At 47.3% G+C, this 21,021-nt stretch overlaps 1 protein-coding gene across 1 annotated transcript in view; it reads left to right on the plus strand.

Annotated features, from left to right (window-relative positions):
* Nucleotides 1–21,021, plus strand: part of NHERF4 (NHERF family PDZ scaffold protein 4) — a 564,596-nt gene that overhangs the window by 494,213 nt on the left and 49,362 nt on the right. The window contains exon 7 of the mRNA XM_063941742.1: nucleotides 15,580–15,776. Coding sequence (XP_063797812.1) covers nucleotides 15,580–15,776 — 197 coding nt within the window. The remainder of the gene's footprint in view (nucleotides 1–15,579; nucleotides 15,777–21,021) is intronic.

Genomic DNA, 21,021 nt, shown 5'->3' on the forward strand with positions numbered 1-21,021 from the left:
TTTATGTCGCCAGAACGGCTCTTACTAGGAAAACAGAGGCTCTGTTTGTCTTGTATGCTTCCAACAAGATTGGAAATCCTGCTTCTAAGCAGACTATTGCACGCTGGATTTGTAATACGATTCAGCAAGCTCATTCTTCGGCTGGGCTACCGTTGCCGAGGTCTGTAAAGGCCCATTCTACCAGGAAGGTGGGCTCATCTTGGGCGGCTGCCCGAGGGGTCTCGGCACTTCAACTTTGCCGAGCAGCTACGTGGTCGGGTTCAAACACTTTTGCTAAATTCTACAAGTTTGATACCCTAGCTGAGGAGGACCTCATGTTTGCTCAATCGGTGCTGCAGAGTCGTCCGCACTCTCCCGCCCGGTCTGGAGCTTTGGTATAGACCCCATGGTCCCCAGCATCCTCTAGGACGTAAGAGAAAATAGGATATTAATACCTACCGGTAAATCCTTTTCTCCTACTCCGTAGAGGATGCTGGGCGCCCCTCCCAGTGCGGACTGTTCCTTGCAGTGGTAGTGTTACTGGTTGTTTTTGGTTACACGTGGGTTGTGTATCGGTTATATTCAGCTTGTTGCTGTTATTAGTTCATACTGTTATATGGTTTCCTGTTACTTTGGTTGTACGGTATGTTTGTGGTGTGGGCTGGTATGTGTCTCGCCCTTAATTTAACAAAAATCCTTTCCTCGAAATGTCCGTCTCTCCTGGACACAGTTCCTATGTCTGGGGGAGAGGCATAAAGGGAGAAGCAAGTTCACACCCAGTCAAAGTCTGTTTAGTGTGCCCAAGCTCCTGCGGAACCCGTCTATAACCCATGGTCCTTTTGGAGTCCCCAGCATCCTCTACGGACTAGGAGAAAAGGATTTACCGGTAGGTATTAAAATCCTATTATTCTGTACTATAATCTTACTCAGGTAAATACAGGTGGGATGTGACCTGGCACATAGGGGGTAATTCCAAGTTGATCGCAGCAGGATTTGTGTTAGCAGTTGGGCAAAACCATGTGCACTGCAGGGGAGGCAGATTTAACATGTGCAGAGAGAGTTCGATTTGGGTGTGGTGTGTTCAATCTGCAATCTAATTTGCAGTGTAAAAATAAAGCAGCCAGTACTTACCCTGCACAGAAATAAAATAACCCACCCAAATCTAACTCTTTCTGCACATGTTATATCTGCCTCCCCTGCAGTGCACATGGTTTTGCCCAACTGCTAAAAAAAAATCCTGCTGCGATCAACTTGGAATTACCCCCCTAGTGCTGTCATGTTGTGTTATTGTAGGAGTATGCCATTCTGTGTATGAGGTTACAAGTTATCATGGATAGTCCTGTGTAATCAATCTATGATCCTTATATGGTCACACAGGAAACAGATTTGAGGGCCAGGTAATATCTCTCTGAAGATGGCCCTCCACAGGGGACAATCAGGACCTAAACCAATTTCCCTGTAATTTTTCCTACTATTTACTGTCCTTTGTTACACCCTGGTCTCTCACAGACAACTCGGAGCCTGACCCAGCATGTGGTCAGCAGGAGAAGGCCAGCTGTGGGAGGGTGTAGGGAAATACCTGAATTGAGGTCCCACCAATCAGGAACCTGTGTATCATCCCCAGGTGAGCGCAGCATGATGGGCATTTGGAAGATTTTAAAAGAGGTTGCGCAGGTCAGCTCCGGATGTTAGTTGCAGGACTCTGGCTAAGGGGTGATACTCTGCCAGGGTACCTTGTAGAATGCATCACCAGTGCTGTGAGGACTTATACATATTTTCTTCTGCGTGGACTTATACAGATATTTTCCTGTAGACTAATCTGCTATCACTGCTGTGTAGACTCACTGATAGTTCTGCTGTGTGGACCTGTTTATCTGTAACTTCTGTGTGGAATTGCTGTGGACCTAAATCCTCTACTGGGACTTACTATCTGTATACTGTTTCTGGGCTATATTTACTTCTGTTTCCTGTGAATTATCTACTGTTTTGTGCTGTGAGAAATAAACCATCACTTTGGGTTCATCAGCTCTGTGTCTGAGTGATTAGAAGAACCCTGTATCCTCACACTCCCCTTCATTAGTGCCCCACAGGACAACTTAGTTAATAAAGGGGGTAGGCTCTCCTTAAATCCCCTGTGCCCTTATTTAACCCTTCCGCTGCAAAACACTGCAATTGTGGACCACTTTGTTGATAATAGGGGGTAGGCTCCCCTCATATATTGGTGCCCGCATCTGGGATTGTTTGGTAAGGGGTAGGGGTGTAGACACCCCTTGGTAATTGCTGCAGAGATATTGAAAAGTATTGGTTATATATATGTGCTCCCAGCAGCTTACATTACGGTTAAAAAGTTTATGCATCTGTCTGCTATTCTGCAATGTTGGTACTGTGTTGTGTTATGCAAGCTCCGCCCAGCAGTGCCTGTCAAAGCTAATATAACTGTGTGCTTATTGCTATTACAAAGGCGGTTTATTATTGATTGTGCTATGCAAGCTCTACCCAGCAGTGCCTGTCAAAGCTAATATACCTGTGTGCTTATTGCTATTACAAAGGGGGGTTATTATTGACTGGTTATGCAAGCTCCACCCAGCAGTGCCTGTCAAAGCTAATATACCTGTGTGCTTATTGCAAAGGCGGGTTATTATAGATTGTGTTTATTAAAGACGCCAGCTGCTTACCTGTTCTCGCAACTCACCTGCCTAATCGTTATTGCTGGTATACAAGACTGTGTTTATTAAAGACTCCAACTGCTTACCTGTTCTTGCAACTTACCTGCCTAATTGCTTGCTGGTTATACGGGACAGTGCTAAATTCTTAATATAATTTCATTACTCTGTCAATGTCACCTTATTTGTTGTGATTGCTTATAGCATGTTACAATAAAATTGTGTTGTACCTATTGCGGGTCATTCTGTGTTTGCTCAAGAAAGGGGAGTTTACGCTTGCCTCTCTGTCACGGTGTGCTAATAACGAAGAATTACCCGAAGATCGTCAGCTGCAGGATAAGAAGATAACACACCTTTGGACCGGAGTGCTACAGTAGCCTCCAAAGTTGTTCACTCACAAAGTTCCCAGCTGTGCTGAAAACTCTCTCCGAGTACACAATGGAGGGTGGGCAGCTTAAGTAATACAAAGCCAGTTTGTACAAGGACCACCATGTTGATTTTTTTTCTTCCAGTATGCCAAGGGACTCTGTGACATGCCTACTTTTACAGTGTCATGAAAGTAATCCTCCACCATTCTTTAGACGGTGACCATATCAGATGGAGTTATGGTAGAGGTGTCACTACTGGGAATTCATCTAGACCTGACCAGATGTCAAAATGGTCTTTCGACTGCTCTGCATCCCCACTAGGTCTTTTGGGAAAACATATTTTTTTCCTGGCTGTTTTGGAAGTAATTGAAGGTGGAGACATCACTTCAGCTGCCAACTTGCTCACCAGGAGCTTTGTACATCTCTTAAGATCTGTGTCATTTGGAAAGAAAGACAACACATGTGACTTGTACCTAGGATCAAGCATGGTAGCCAAAATGTAGTGATCCGATTTTAAGATATTGACAACCCTTGTATCCACGCTTAGCAAAAAAAGGTCTTGATCTACAAGTCCAGCATATTTTGCAGATTCACCTTGTTTTATCTTCTCGTTCAATTTCTCCAGTTGTTTTTCCAAAAGCCTAATTAGGGAAACCACCTGGCTTAAGCAAGCAGTGTCGGAAATGACTTCACAGGTGGCTACTTCAAAGGGTTTGAGCACCTTGCACTAGCCACAAAGTAATTTCCAGTGTGCTGGGCTGAGGTACATACCACCCCCTGCCAGACTCATATAATCTTTAGTTTGCCCACTCTCACTTGTTCACATATCTGTGGTTAGTTGGATATTGGCTACAATCAAATTTTTTAGTCCGTGAATGACATTTTTCTTAACATCCTGGTACAGCCGAGGAATGGCCTTTCTGGTGAAATGGAACCGAGATGGTATTTGGTACCGTGGACATGCGGCCTCCATTAACTGCGTAAATCCCACTGAATTGAAGGCAGATATTGGACGTAGATCTGTTACTATCCAAGCAGTTAGCGTTATACCCCTTTCACATCGCACAAATAACCCGGTATCGACACGGCATATTGCCGTGTCGACACGGGTCAGTGTGTGATGTGAAAGCACTCTGCCGGAATTAGCGGGTCGCCTGACCCGGTAATTCAACCCGGTATAAAAGAAGGATTATACCCGGGTTGAATACCGGGTCAGGTGCAGTGTGAATGGGAGCCGCATCGATGCGACACGGTTCCCATTCACAGCATAGGGAGAGGCGGCGCAGGAGATGAGCTCATCTCCCAGCGCCGCCTCCACCCCCGCCCCTGCTGCTGCGCCCCCCTCCCCCCGCTGCTATGGCAACCGACCCGGTATATAGCCGGGTCGGAAAGCCACCATAGCAGAGCAAATGCCGGATCCCACCCGGTAAGGACACGTTTCTTTTACCGGGTGGGATCCGGCATTTGCGATCTGGATGCGGTATTAGTGATAAGCTGTGCGACTGGGTGAGAACTGACATACTTGTTTCTCCTTGCCAAGCATTGCTGAACAGTCAATTGTTTTGGGGAAATACTACTAGTGCTAGCAGTTTTCTTGGTCCACTTCTGGGATGATGAACTACCCCCGGCAGCAGCAGCAGAACCAGAATCAGCATGTCTTGCGCTTAAGGATTCTTCAGCAGAATCCTGGAAAGGGGAGGATTCACTTAGTATTAACAAATTGGTTTCACGACCATTTCTGGTCAAAACTGAGGATACTGAGGTTGAGAATGAAGGTGTTGGTGGTGGAGATCGCAGGTGCTGGGTTCTAGTATAGAGAAGGGAGACATTTGCTGCTGGTCTGCTTGTTGGTATTTTCTTAGCACCAGTTTCTCATACCCTACACCTGCCATGAGGTCGCTGCAGATGATGTAATAGGGTGGAGGTTCCTAAATGCTTAACATCCCTACCTATACATATTTTGTTACCACAAAAGCTACAGATGGCTTGACAAATGTTGGCAGGATTTGGGTGAAAATAATTCAACACATAGGAGGTGGATTTGTTGGTCCAATCCCCAGCCATGACAATGGCTGTCTTATCATGGCCAACAGATGCTTCTACTTGTACCTGACTTCTACACACAACATCCTCATTCTCATCCTCAAGATCCTCATTAGTGCCATCGTCTGCTACACAAATATCCCCCTCATCCTCTTGTATCTCCATGGTGGCATCTTCAACAGCTAGGTCACCAGCAATACTTATGCTGCTCATCTCCACACATACAGAGGGAGCAGTAACAGTGGAAGGCAGCTTCTCTGAGAGTTTAGGCTCACACATAGTATTTGGGGACGCAATTGGACTTTCCTCAGGGATTTTTTAAATTTCTGTTTCTGAAGTTTGTGCAGTTTGTTTTGCTGCCTTAGTGGTTTTCAGTTTTTTTACACCTCTAAAGTTTGAGTGACAAGGTCTTTTATTGTCACGCGAGGCAGAAGATGCCTCACTAACAGTTGCAGAATCATCAGTTATAAATATAGTCCAAGCCCTGAGTCTTTCCTTGCCACTGTGTGATGTGAATGGCATGTTGGCAATTTTAAGTTTCTTTTCCTTACTGCTTGAGGTCTTTTTTTTCTTTACCAGTTGTGTAAACTGCATATGCCCTTGAACATCAGCTTTAGTACTAAATGACATTAAATTGGCATCATGACTGGTGGAAGCAGCTGGAGCGCTAGTATTTGGTTCTGTAAATGGATTGTTATCTATTTTTGAATTCACAGATCACAATTCACAAATCAGGGGTGCAGTGCACACCACAAACAATGTAAAGACGAGTAAAGAAATTATTTTTATTTGTTTCATTTTTGTGGGGGGGGCGCAGATTGTTCCATACTACGTTGAGTCAGTCCGCTTTAACACACAGTACTAAATACAAGTAACTATGGTGTGCTAGTGTGCATTTATTTTGCACACAACAAACAATGTAAAGAAGAGCAAAAAAAAATAGGATTTTAATACCTACCGGTAAATCCTTTTCTCCTAGTCCGTAGAGGATGCTGGGGACTCCAAAAGGACCATGGGGTATAAACGGGATCCGCAGGAGCTTGGGCACACTAAAAAGACTTTGACTGGGTGTGAACAGGCTCCTCCCTCTATGCCCCTCCCCCAGACCTCAGTTGTAGGAACTGTGCCCAGGAGAGACAGACATTTCAAGGAAAGGATTTTTGTTAAACTAAGGGCTAGAAACGTACCAGGCCACACCACAAACATACCGTACAACCGGAGTAACAGGAAACCAGATAACAGTATGAACTAACAACAGCAACAAGCTGAATATAACAGATACACAACCCACGTGTAACCAAAAATAACCAGTATCAATTAGTGATGATCGGGTTCGGTTCCTCGGAATCCGAACCCCCCCCCCCCCCCGAACTTCACCCATTTTACACGGTTCTGAGGCAGACTCGGATCCTCCCGCCTTGCTCGGTTAACCCGAGCACGCCCAAACGTCATCATCCCGCTGTCGGATTCTCGCGAGATTCGTATTCTATATAAGAAGCCGCGCGTCGCCGCCATTTTCACTTGTGCATTGGAGATGATAGGGAGAGGACGTGCAGCGTTCTCTCAGTTGTGTTCAGTGTGCTGCAAATATCTGTGCTCAGTGTGCTGCAAATATCTGTGCTCAGTGTGATTGCAAATATCTGTGCTCAGTGTGCTAAAAATATCTACGTTCTCTGCCTGAAAAACGCTCCATATCTGTGCTGCATTGTAGTATATAGTAGGAGGACAGTGCAGAATTTTGCTGACCAGTGACCACCAGTATTATATCAGTACGGTACAGTAGTCCACTGCTCTACCTACCTCTGTGTCGTCAAGTATACTATCCATTCATACCTGTGGTGCATTTTAGTTGTGCACAGTATATATAGTAGGAGGACAGTGCAGAATTTTGCTGACCACCAGTATATAATATATAGCAGTACGGTACAATAGTCAACTGCTCTACCTCAGTGTCGTCAAGTATACTACAAAAGTTCAGTAAAATGACCCAAAAATCAAAATTAAAAGCGTCTGATGAGAAGCGTAAACTTGCCAATATGCCATTTACGACACGGAATGGCAAGGAACGGCTGAGGCCAATGGCCTATGTTCATGGCTAGTGGTTCAGATTCACATGAGAATGGAAGCACTCATCCTCTCGCCAGAAAACTGCAGTGCCACTCCTAGATGGGCCAGGTGTTTGTGTTGGCCACTTGGGTCGCTTAGCTTAGCCATCCAGCGACCTTGGTGCACCTCTTTTTTTCTTTGCATCATGTGCGGTTTGGGGACTATTTTTTAAATCTGCCATCCTGTCTGACACTGCAGTGCCACTCCTAGATGGTCCAGGTGTTTGTGTCGGCCACTTGTGTCGCTTAGCTTAGTCACACAGCTACCTCATTGCACCTCTTTTTTTCTTTGCATCATGTGCTGTTTGGGCACTATTTTTTAAATCTGCCATCCTGTCTGACACTGCAGTGCCACTCCTAGATGGGCCAGGTGTTTGTGTCGGCCACTTGGGTCGCTTAGCTTAGCCATCCAGCGACCTTGGTGCACCTCTTTTTTTCTTTGCATCATGTGCTGTTTGGGCACTATTTTCTAAATCTGCCATCCTGTCTGACACTGCAGTGCCACTCCTAGATGGGCCAGGTGTTTGTGTCGGCCACTTGGGTCGCTTAGCTTAGTCACACAGCTACCTCATTGCACCTCTTTTTTTCTTTGCATCATGTGCTGTTTGGGGACTATTTTTTAAATCTGCCATCCTGTCTGAGACTGCAGTGCCACTCCTAGATGGGCCAGGTGTTTGTGTTGGCCACCTGTGTCGCTTAGCTTAGTCACACAGCTACCTCATTGCACCTCTTTTTTTCTTTGCATCATGTGCTGTTTGGGGACTATTTTTTAAATCTGCCATCCTGTCTGACACTGCAGTGCCACTCCTAGATGGGCCAGGTGTTTGTGTTGGCCACTTGTGTCGCTTAGCTTAGTCACACAGCTACCTCATTGCACCTCTTTTTTTCTTTGCATCATGTGCTGTTTGGGGACTATTTTTTAAATCTGCCATCCTGTCTGACACTGCAGTGCCACTCCTAGATGGGCCAGGTGTTTGTGTCGGCCACTTGGGTCGCTTAGCTTAGTCATCCAGCGACCTTGGTGCAAATTTTAGGACTAAATATAATATTGTGAGGTGTTCAGAATAGACTGGAAATGAGTGTAAATTATGGTTATTGAGGTTAATAATACTATGGGATCAAAATGACCCCTAAATTCTATGATTTAAGCTGTTTTTGAGGGTTTTTTGTAAAAAAACACCCGAATCCAAAACACACCCGAATCTGACAAAAAAATTTCAGGGAGGTTTTGCAAAAACGCGTCCGAATCCAAAACACGGCCGCGGAACCGAATCCAAAACCAAAACACAAAACCCGAAAAATTTCCGGTGCACATCACTAGTATCAATACAACTGCAAGGAACAGTCCGCACTGGGATGGGCGCCCAGCATCCTCTATGGACTAGGAGAAAAGGATTTACCGGTAGGTATTAAAATCCTATTTTCTCTTATGTCCTAGAGGATGCTGGGGACTCCAAAAGGACCATGGGGTCTATACCAAAGCTCCAGACTGGGCGGGAGAGTGCGGACGACTCTGCAGCACCGATTGAGCAAACATGAGGTCCTCATCAGCCAGGGTATCAAACCTGTAGAACTTAGCAAAAGTGTTTGAACCCGACCACGTAGCTGCTCAGCAAAGTTCAAGTGCCGAGACCCCTCGGGCAGCCGTCCAAGATGAGCCCACCTTCCTGGTAGAATGGGCCTTTACTGACTTCGGCAACGGTAGCCCAGCCGAAGAATGAGCTTGCTGAATAGTATTGCAAATCCAGCGTGCAATAGTTTGCTTAGAAGCAGGATTTCCAATCATTGTTGGAAGCATACAGGACAAACAGAGCCTCTGTCTACCTAGTAAGAGCCGTTCTGGCGACATGAATTTTCAAAGCTCTTACAACGTCAAGAGCCTTTGGGACCGCCACAGCCTCCGCAGCCACAGGTACCACAATAGGTTGGTTTATGTGAAACGAAGAAACCACCTTCGGCAGAAATTGTTGACGAGTCCTCAATTCCGCTCTATCCGAATGAAAGATCAAATATGGGCTCTTGTGAGACAAAGCCGCCAACTCGGACACTCGTCTGGCAGACGCCAGAGCCAAAAGCATGACCACTTTCCAAGTGAGAAACTTTAACTCAACCTTACGCAAAGGTTCAAACCAGTGAGACATAAGAAACTGCAACACCACTTCAAGATCCCACGGCGCCACAATGGATATGCAGCACTCCCTTCACGAAAGTCTGAACCTCAGGAAGGACGGCCAATTCTTTTTGAAAGAAAATAGATAAAGCCGAAATCTGCACTTTGATGGAACCCAATTTCAGGCCTACATCCAAATGGAGGAAACGACCCAAGTGAAACTCCTCCGCAGGAGCTGCTTTGGTTTCACACCACGACACATATTTTTTCCAAATACGGTGATAATGTTTTGCCGTGACCTCCTTCCAAGCTTTAAGGAGAGTGGGGATGACCTCCCCGGGAATACCCTTCCGAGCTAAGATTTGGCGCACAACTTCCACGCCGTCAATCGCAGCCGCGGTAAGTCCGGAAACATGCTGGGCCCCTGCAGTAACAGGTCCTCTCTTAGAGGAAGCAGCCAGGGAACTTCCACTAGTAATTCCTGAAGATCCGGATACCAGGCCCTCCGTGGCCAATCTGGAACGATGAGTATTGCCTGAACCCTTGTTCATCGTACGATCCTCAGCACATTTGGAATGAGAGGAAGCGGAGGGAACACATACACCGACCGAAACACCCACGGAGTCACCAGGGCGTCCACTGCACTGGCTTGGGGGTCCCTTGATCTGTAACAATACCTCGGAAGCTTCTTTTTGAGGCGAGACGCCATCACATCTATCAGAGGAATTCCCCAGCGCCTTGTCACTTCTGCAAATACCTCTTGATGAAGAGCCCACTCTCCTGGATGGAGATTGTGTCAGCTGAGGAAGTCTGCTTCCCAGTTGTCCACGCCCAGGAGGAAAACTGCTGACAGAGCGCTCACGTGCTGTTCCGCCCAGCGAAGGATTCTTGTGGCCTCCGCCATTGCTGCCCTGCTCCTTGTTCCGCCTTGACGGTTTACTTATGCCACCGCTGTTATGTTGTCCAACTGGATCAGGACAGGGAGACCATGAAGAAGGTTCTTTGCTTGCAGCAGGCCGTTGGAAATGGCTCTTAACTCGAGAACATTTATGTGGAGACAAGATTCCTGGCTTTACCATTTTCCCTTGAAATTTCTTCCTTGCGTGACTGCGCCCCAGCCTCGGAGACTTACATCTGTTGTCAGCAGGACCCAGTCCTGGATTCCGAATCGGCGTCCCTCTAGAAGGAGAGAGCCTTGCAGCCACCACAGGAGAGAAATCCTGGCCCTGGAAGATAGACTTATTTTCCGGTGCATGTGCAGGTGAGACCCGGACCATTTGTTAAACAGATCCCACTGTAATACCCGGGCATGAAACCTGCCAAACGGAATGGCTTCGTAAGCCGCAACCATCTTCCCTAGTACCCGAGTGCATTGATGAATCTACACACTTGTCGGTCTCAGAAGCTCCCTGACCATGGTCTGGATTTCCAGAGCTTTGTCCACCGGAAGAAAAACTTTCTGTATCTCCGTGTCTAGGATCATGCCCAGGAAGGGCAGCCGAGTGGCCGGGATCAACTGAGACTTTGGAAAATTTAGAATCCTACCGTGATGTCGCAGAACTGACGGGGAGAGATCCACATTTCTTAACAACTGTTCCTTGGACCTCGCCTTTATCAGGAGATCGTCCAAGTCCGGGATAATTGTGAACCCTTGCTTGCGAAGGAGGACCATCATTTCCGCCATTACCTTGGTGAAAACCCTCGGGGCCGTGGAAAGCCCAAACGGCAACGCCTGAAATTAATAATGACAATCCTGTACCGCAAACCTCAAGAAGGCTTGATGAGGAGGGTATATCGGGACGTGCAAGTAAGCATCCTTTATGTCGACTGATGCCATAAAATCCCCCCTTCGAGGCTGGAGATCACAGCTCGAAGAGACTCCATCTTGAACTTGAAAATTTTCAAGTATGGATTGAGGGACTTCAGGTTCAGAATCGGTCTGACCGAGCCGTCCAGCTTCGGCACGACAAAGAGGCTCGAATAGAACCCTTCCCCCCGTTGGGACGGGGGAACCGGCACAACGACCCTCTGTTGACACAACTTTTGTATCGCAGCCTTTAACACTTCTCTTTCGGGAAGAGAAACTGGCAAGGCCGACACGAAAAAGTGCCGGGTGGCATCTCCTGAAACTCCAGTTTGTATCCTTGGGACACTATGTCTAAGACCCAAGGATCCAGGGCCGATTGAAACCAGACCTGACTTAAGAATCGGAGACGGCCCCCCACCGGTACGGACTCCCGCAGGGGAGCCCCAGCATCATGCGGTGGACTTGGTAGAGGCGGGGGAGGACTCTTGGTCCTGGGTGCCTGCCACTGCAGGCGACTTCTTTCCCCTTCCTCTACCCTTTGAGGTGAGGAAGGACGAGCCCTTTCCTCTTTTGTATTTATTAGGCCGAAAGGACTGCATCTGCTGATGGGGTGCATTTTTCTGTTGTGTGGGATGACTTACCCGCAGTAGCGGTAGACACCAGGTCAGCAAGGCCGTCACCAAACAAGACACTACCTTTAAAGGGAGAGCTTCCATATTCTTCTTGGAGTCGGCATCAGCATTCCATTGATGAATCCACAGCGCCCTCCTGGCCGAGACCGCCATGGCATTGGCTCTTAATCCCAAGAGGCCAACATCCCTCGCCGCATCCTTTAGGTAATCTGCAGCGTCCTTGATATAACCAAGAGTCAAAAGAATGTTATCCTTATCAAGGGTATCCATATCAGAAGCCAAATTATCAGCACACTTAGCAATAGCACTACTCACCTATACCGACGCCACAGCAGGTCTGAGCAATGCACCAGTATTAACGAAAATGGACTTCAATGTCGACTCCAGCTTGCGATCCGCTGGGTCTTTAAGAGCAGCCGTGTCAGGAGACGGAAGCGCCACCTTCTTGTACAATCGCGATAGAGCCAACTCCCATTTTTCCCTGTCGTCAGGGAAGCTTGGAGGTCCGGGCCAGTGTCTCTGCAGCACTGTGGAGAGAGAGAAAATGGCGCTGGTGAGCAATGTGGGACTAAGGCCCACCCCTTCCCAGAGCGCTGTAGCCCGCTCAATTTCAAATTTATTATACTGGCAGGGGTATTCTATACGGTGCCCGGGCATCGTATAATCGTTTCTGCCAGTCCTCTGACCCCAGTAACTGCTGCCCAGGGCGCTCCACCCCAGCGCCCTGCACCCTGTGAGTGCCGTTGGTGTGTGGGAGCATGGAGCTCAGCGCGACCGCTGCGCTGTACCTCCGTTACTGAAGTCTTCTGCCATCTGATGTCTTCGGTTCTTCTAATACTCACCCGGCTTCTTTCTTCTGGCTTCTGTGAGGGGGGTGACGGCGCGGCTCCGGGAACAAGCAGCTAGGCGAACCAAGTGATCAAACCCTCTGGAGCTAATGGTGTCCAGTATCCTAAGAAGCAGAGCCTTTAACTAAGAAGAAGTAGGTCTGACTTCTCTCCCCTCAGTCCCACAATGCAGGGAGCCTGTAGCCAGCAGGTCTCCCTGAAAATAAAAAACCTAACAAAAGTCTTTCTAGAGAAACTCAGTAGAGCTCCCCTAGTGTGTGTCCAGTTACTCCTGGGCACAAAGTCTAACTGAGGTCTGGGGGAGGGGCATAGAGGAGGAGCCAGTTCACACCCAGTCAAAGTCTTTTTAGTGTGCCCAAGCTCCTGCGGATCCCGTCTATACCCCATGGTCCTTTTGGAGTCCCCAGCATCCTCTAGGACGTAAGAGAAAAGATTTTTGTTTTATTTTTTGGGGGATGCAGCTTGTCCAACACTGCGTTGAGTTAGACCACTTTAACACATGGTACTAAATACAAGTAACTATTGTGTACTAGTGCATTTATTTTGCATACAACAAACAATGTAAAAAAGCAAAAAAATATATAATTTTGTTTTATTTTTTGGGGGGACACACTGACACAGCCCTGACTGACCCTGATAGGCCCTGATGGCCACTGACTGATAGTACTGTGATGGCCAGTGACAGCAGAGACTCTGACAGCCTGCCCTGAAAAGGACAGATTGACAGCACCCCACATCAGAGCTTCTCGCAGCGTGGAAGCGTGCAGTAAAATGGCGCCAAGCTGCATGATGTCGAGCCTTTATAGACTCAAAGTCTTGCGAGAAATCTGACGCGGGATGATGACGATTGGCCTCTTGCGCGCTCCTGAGCTTGTTGTGATGTTCGCAGGCCAGGCTCGCGAACTCTCGAGCTACGCATGTTCGTAGCTGTCCTGATTCCACGGAATCGGAACCACTCATCTCTAAATATAACCCACCCAAATCTAACTCTCTCTGCACATGCTATATCTGCCTTCCCCCCTGCGGTGCACATGGGGAATAACTGAGAGTTGATCGCAGCAGGAAATTTGTTAGCAGTTGGGCAAAACCATGGCCCTCATTCCGAGTTGATCGGTCGCAAGGCGAATTTAGCAGAGTTACACACGCTAAGCCGCCGCCTACTGGGAGTGAATCTTAGCTTCTTAAAATTGCGACCGATGTATTCGCAATATTGCGATTACTAACTACTTAGCAGTTTCAGAGTAGCTCCAGACTTACTCTGCCTGTGCGATCAGTTCAGTGCTTGTCGTTCCTGGTTGACGTCACAAACACACCCAGCGTTCGCCCAGGCACTCCCACCGTTTCTCCAGCCACTCCTGCGTTTTTTCCGGAAACGGTAGCGTTTTCAGCCACACGCCCCTAAAACGCCGTGTTTCCGCCCAGTAACACCCATTTCCTGTCAATCACATTACGATCGCCGGAGCGAAGAAAAAGCCGTGAGTAAAAATACTTTCTTCATAGTAAAGTTACTTGGCGCAGTCGCAGTGCGAACATTGCGCATGCGTACTAAGCGGATTTTCACTGCGATGCGATGAAAAAGAACGAGCGAACAACTCGGAATGAGGGCCCATGTGCACTGCAGGTGTGGTGGATATAACATTTGCAGAGAGAGTTAGATTTGGTTGGGTTATTTTGTGTCTGTGTAGGGTAAATACTGGCTGCTTTATTTTTACACTGCAATTTAGATTTCGGTTTGAACACACCCCACCCAAATCTAACTCTCTCTGCACATGTTATATCTTCCCCACCTGCCCTGCACATGGTTTTGCCCAACTGCTAACACATTTCCTGCTGCAATCAACTCTCAATTACCCCCCAGGTTTTGCCCATTAGAGAATAAATTTGCTGCTGCGATCAGGTCTGAATTAGGCCCTGTTCTTCTTGGTAGTAATTGACAGTTTGCTGCCATTTTGGGGCAGGGAGGGGGCGGCTATGTCCGTTTCCCAAAACTGAGGCATGTCGCTGCTGTTTTGGCAGAGTGCTGTGGCCAGGGTCTCTGTTGGAATAGAAATCTCCTGATGTCTTTGTAGTAACTGCTGCAGCTGGCATGCGCTACCCCATGGGTCATGCAGCAGGTTGCTGGTGTAGCAGGTGATTCCATGTTACATTCCAGGACACAGGGGGTCATTCAGACCTGATCAAACACTAGTATTTTTTGCTGCGCTGCGATCAGGTCAGAACTGCACATGCATATGCACCGCAATGCGCAGGCGGGTCACACGGGTACAAAGTGGATTGCTGCTGTGTGATGGTTTGTACGAAGAATCCATTCACACAGCCGATTGCAAGGAGAATGACAGGAAGAAGGCATTTGTGGGTGGCAACTGACCATTTTCAGGGAGTGTTTAGAAAAACGCAGACGCGTCCAAGCGTTTGCAGGGCAGGTGTCTGACATCAATTCCTGCCCCAAGCCGGCTGAAGTGATCACAGCGGCTGAGTAACTCAGAAACTGCTCAAAACCTTTTTGTACTGCTCGTGCTCGGATGCACATGCGTTCGAACACTTGCAAAGCAAAAATACACTCCCCTATGGGCATGCGACTATCTGCTCGCAGCAGTATAAAAAAAACCTAGTGAGCGATCAGGTCTGAATTAGGCCCACAGTACGGGTCACTTATGCAAGCAGGAGGCATTTACTTATATCAGGTGCCTCCTGCTGCATTAAAATACTAGTGCAAATTAGGTTTAATTAACAATTGAGAAAACCACGCACAAACTTACATGGAAGCAGCAGTAATTGCACCTACAACCACATCTGAATCAGGCCCCATGTTTGTGTGCGGGTTTTTTCAGTTTTTTAATAAACTCATTTTGCTGCCAACTATTCATCAGTGATATGGGTAAATGTCTTATTTTAGACTATAATGTTAGACTATAGGATCACACATTTGTGTTGTACTATGTTTGTACCGTTTTTAAACAAATCCTTAAATAACTACAGTAAAATGAGTAAATGTACCTGTATCGTTACTTTACACCAAACCAGGACAGTTCCTACGTGAGTTGGATCCAGGACTGCCAGCAGAAGATTCTGGAATGCGTGAGGGGGACCGTTTGTTAGCAGTGAATGGACAAAGTGTGAAGGGAATGGAGCATGAGGATATCGTCAGTCTCATTCAGAACAGTGGAAACCAAGTAACTCTACTTGTCATCAGTAATGAGGGAGACAGGTTCTACAGTGAGGTAATATGCAAAATAATACACAAAACACTTGGTTCTGAACATTCAAAATAGCCAAAGCAGAATAAGATAAGGGACTAAATTTACTAAGGGGCGGTTTTATATATGGGGGGTAATTCTAAGTTGATCGCAGCAGGAAATTTTTTAGCAGTTGGGCAATGCCATGTGCACTGCAGGGGGGGACAGATATAACATGTGCAGAGAGAGAGAGATTTGGGTGTGGTGAGTTCAATCTGCAATCTAATTTGCAGTGTAAAAATAAAGCAGCCAGTATTTACCCAGCACAGAAACAAAATGACCCACCCAAATCTAACTCTCTCTGCACATGTTATATCTGCCTCCCCTGCAGTGCACATGGTTTTGCCCAACTGCTACAAAATATCCTGCTGCGATCAATTTGGAATTACCCCCATGGTTTGCAAACCTCAACAATTTGTATGCAGTTTTCAGATTCCAAGCACAGGGTTTATCATCCTACAGTTTGGAGGCTGAAACTCAAACTGTGGGCCTACCTCATGTTTGTACGAAGATGCAATTATAATTTTGATTTTCTAGGCTGTTGAGCTGCTAATGTTAGCAAGTGAAGTTGCCACTCAGAAATGAAGAGGAGCCACCCTGAGCCATCGTAAACTCATTTGCAATGGTGTACACATTTGCAGCCTATACACAAAAATGAGGAACATATCAAAGTTATGGGTAGGCCTATGGCAACGCATACTGGACACCAAGGCCGTAACTAGGTATGTGCCAGCAATGCCTGGCACACAGAGCATGTGCACTGTGGGCGCAGGACCGCCGGCACAACCCGCATGGCCACTACTGTTTATAATGGAAGGCAGCTCCAAAAGCACTGCCGCTAGCTTCAGCGCTGCCCGCGGTGAGGTGCGCCCAGTTCCTTCTGGGTGCATCTCATATAGTCACCTACATAACACCGGGCAGCGCTGCAGCTGCCTATGCTCCACCCCCTCTTCTTGTCAGTGGGCAAATGAATTTTATGCTTACCTACTGTATATGTAAGATAAGATATCTATTTGTGTTATCATTTTTTTTTGTATATACCAGTGGTTGTTCTGTTCCTCTCTCTTTTTATCATACCTATGTACAGTATATGTAAAAGCACCTGACAGTGTGCAAAGTAATGTTTAGGTATATCTATGTATGTATAAAAGTACCTGACATGTACCTAACAGTGTGAAAAGTGACGTGTAGGTATACAGTACCTATGTATGTACAAATGTACAGGAAAGAAAGAAGGAAAGAGCTATATTGTCGGTGCACATAAGGAAGACTAGATCTGGTTATCACATCTGCCTATCTGGTGATAACCAGATCTAGTCTTCCTTATGTGCACCGACAATATAGATCTTTCCTTCTTTCTTTCTTTCCTGTATTTGCGATAACTGTAGTTGGTAGCACCCCCACTGTGGATGGTAATTACCACTAATTTAATAGGGGTCCGTGATGGAACTTATGTTCCAAATGTAGATGATATAAAGATAGTGTGTGTGCAGATTAGAGATGAGCGCCGGAAATTTTTCGGGTTTTGTGTTTTGGTTTTGGGTTCGGTTCCGCGGCCGTGTTTTGGGTTCGACCGCGTTTTGGCAAAACCTCACCGAATTTTTTTTGTCGGATTCGGGTGTGTTTTGGATTCGGGTGTTTTTTTCCAAAAAACCTAAAAAACAGCTTAAATCATAGAATTTGGCGGTCATTTTGATCCCAAAGTATTATTAACCTCAAAAACCATAATTTCCACTCATTTTCAGTCTATTCTGAATACCTCACACCTCACAATATTATTTTTAGTCCTAAAATTTGCACCGAGGTCGCTGTGTGAGTAAGATAAGCGACCCTAGTGGCCGACACAAACACCGGGCCCATCTAGGAGTGGCACTGCAGTGTCACGCAGGATGGCCCTTCCAAAAAACCCTCCCCAAACAGCACATGACGCAAAGAAAAAAAGAGGCGCAATGAGGTAGCTGTGTGAGTAAGATTAGCGACCCTAGTGGCCGACACAAACACCTGGCCCATCTAGGAGTGTCACTGCAGTGACACGCAGGATGTCCCTTCCAAAAAACCCTCCCCAAACAGCACATGACGCAAAGAAAAAGAAAAGAAAAAAGAGGTGCAAGATGGAATTGTCCTTGGGCCCTCCCACCCACCCTTATGTTGTATAAACAGGACATGCACACTTTAACCAACCCATCATTTCAGTGACAGGGTCTGCCACACGACTGTGACTGATATGACGGGTTGGTTTGGACCCCCACCAAAAAAGAAGCAATTAATCTCTCCTTGCACAAACTGGCTCTACAGAGGCAAGATGTCCACCTCATCATCATCCTCCGATATATCACCGTGTACATCCCCCTCCTCACAGATTATCAATTCGTCCCCACTGGAATCCACCATCTCAGCTCCCTGTGTACTTTGTGGAGGCAATTGCTGCTGGTCAATGTCTCCACGGAGGAATTGATTATAATTCATTTTAATGAACATCATCTTCTCCACATTTTCTGGATGTAACCTCGTACGCCGATTGCTGACAAGGTGAGCGGTGGCACTAAACACTCTTTCGGAGTACACACTTGTGGGAGGGCAACTTAGGTAGAATAAAGCCAGTTTGTGCAAGGGCCTCCAAATTGCCTCTTTTTCCTGCCAGTATAAGTACGGACTGTGTGACGTGCCTACTTGGATGCGGTCACTCATATAATCCTCCACCATTCTTTCAATGGGGAGAGAATCATATGCAGTGACAGTAGACGACATGACCGTAATCGTTGTCAGGTCCTTCGGTCCGGACCAGATGTCAGCATCAGCAGTCGCTCCAGACTGCCCTGCATCACCGCCAGCGGGTGGGCTCGGAATTCTGAGCCTTTTCCTCGCACCCCCAGTTGCGGGAGAATGTGAAGGAGGAGATGTTGTTGACAGGTCGCGTTCCGCTTGACTTGACAATTTACTCACCAGCAGGTGTTTGAACCCCAGCAGACTTGTGTCTGCCGGAAAGAGAGATCCAAGGTAGGCTTTAAATCTAGGATCGAGCACGGTGGCCAAAATGTAGTGCTCTGATTTCAACAGATTGACCACCCGTGAATCCTTGCTAAGCGAATTAAGGGCTCCATCCACAAGTCCCACATGCCTAGCGGAATTGCTCCGTGTTAGCTCCTCCTTCAATGTCTCCAGCTTCTTCTGCAAAAGCCTGATGAGGGGAATGACCTGACTCAGGCTGGCAGTGTCTGAACTGACTTCACGTGTGGCAAGTTCAAAGGGCATCAGAACCTTGCACAACGTTGAAATCATTCTCCACTGCGCTTGAGACAGGTGCATCCCACCTCCTATATCGTGCTCAATTGTATAGGCTTGAATGGCCTTTTGCTGCTCCTCCAACCTCTGAAGCATATAGAGGGTTGAATTCCACCTCGTTACCACTTCTTGCTTCAGATGATGGCAGGGCAGGTTCAGTAGTTTTTGGTGGTGCTCCAGTTTTCTGTACGTGGTGCCTGTACGCCGAAAGTGTCCCGCAATTCTTCTGGCCACCGACAGCATCTCTTGCACGCCCCTGTCGTTTTTTAAAAAATTCTGCACCACCAAATTCAAGGTATGTGCAAAACATGGGACGTGCTGGAATTGGCCCAGATTTAATGCACACACAATATTGCTGGCGTTGTCCGATGCCACAAATCCACAGGAGAGTCCAATTGGGGTAAGCCATTCCGCGATGATCTTCCTCAGTTGCCGTAAGAGGTTTTCAGCTGTGTGCGTATTCTGGAAACCGGTGATACAAAGCGTAGCCTGCCTAGGAAAGAGTTGGCGTTTGCGAGATGCTGCTACTGGTGCCGCCGCTGCTGTTCTTGCGGCGGGAGTCCATACATCTACCCAGTGGGCTGTCACAGTCATATAGTCCTGACCCTGCCCTGCTCCACTTGTCCACATGTCCGTGGTTAAGTGGACATTGGGTACAGCTGCATTTTTTAGGACACTGGTGACTCTTTTTCTGAGGTCTGTGTACATTTTCGGTATCGCCTGCCTAGAGAAATGGAACCTAGATGGTATTTGGTACCGGGGACACAGTAACTCCAACAAGTCTCTAGTTGGCTCTGCAGTAATGATGGATACCGGAACCACGTTTCTCACCACCCAGGATGTCAAGGCCTCAGTTATCCGCTTTGCAGTAGGATGACTGCTGTGATATTTCATCTTCCTCGCAAAGGACTGTTGGACAGTCAATTGCTTGGTGGAAGTAGTAAAAGTGGTCTTACGACTTCCCCTCTGGGATGACCATCGACTCCCAGCAGCAACAACAGCAGCGCCAGCAGCAGTAGGCGTTACACGCAAGGATGCATCGGAGGAATCCCAGGCAGGAGAGGACTCGTCAGAATTGCCAGTGACATGGCCTGCAGGACTATTGGCATTCCTGGGGAAGGAGGAAATTGACACTGAGGGAGTTGGTGGGGTGGTTTGCGTGAGCTTGGTTACAAGAGGAAGGGATTTACTGGTCAGTGGACTGCTTCCGCTGTCGGCCCAAGTTTTTGAACTTGTCACTGACTTATTATGAATGCGCTGCAGGTGACGTATAAGGGAGGATGTTCCGAGGTGGTTAACGTCCTTACCCCTACTTATTACAGCTTGACAAAGGGAACACACGGCTTGACACCTGTTGTCCGCATTTCTGGTGAAATACTTCCACACCGAAGAGCTGATTTTTTTGGTATTTTCACCAGGCATGTCAACGGCCATATTCCTACCACGGACAACAGGTGTCTCCCCGGGTGCCTGACTTAAACAAACCACCTCACCATCAGAATCCTCCTGGTCAATTTCCTCCCCAGCGCCAGCAACACCCATATCCTCCTCATCCTGGTGTACTTCAACACTGACATCTTCAATCTGACTATCAGGAACTGGACTGCGGGTGCTCCTTCCATCACTTGCAGGGGGCGTGCAAATGGTGGAAGGCGCATGCTCTTCACGTCCAGTGTTGGGAAGGTCAGGCATCGCAACCGACACAATTGGAGTCGGACTCTCCTTGTGGATTTGGGATTTCGAAGAACGCACAGTTCTTTGCGGTGCTACTGCTTTTGCCAGCTTTAGTCTTTTCATTTTTCTAGCGAGAGGCTGAGTGCTTCCATCCTCATGTGAAGCTGAACCACTAGCCATGAACATAGGCCAGGGCCTCAGCCGTTCCTTGCCACTCCGTGTGGTAAATGGCATATTGGCAAGTTTACGCTTCTCCTCCGACAATTTTATTTTA

Source organism: Pseudophryne corroboree, chromosome 10, assembly GCF_028390025.1.
Source record: "Pseudophryne corroboree isolate aPseCor3 chromosome 10, aPseCor3.hap2, whole genome shotgun sequence".
NCBI classification, from domain to species: domain Eukaryota; kingdom Metazoa; phylum Chordata; class Amphibia; order Anura; family Myobatrachidae; genus Pseudophryne; species Pseudophryne corroboree.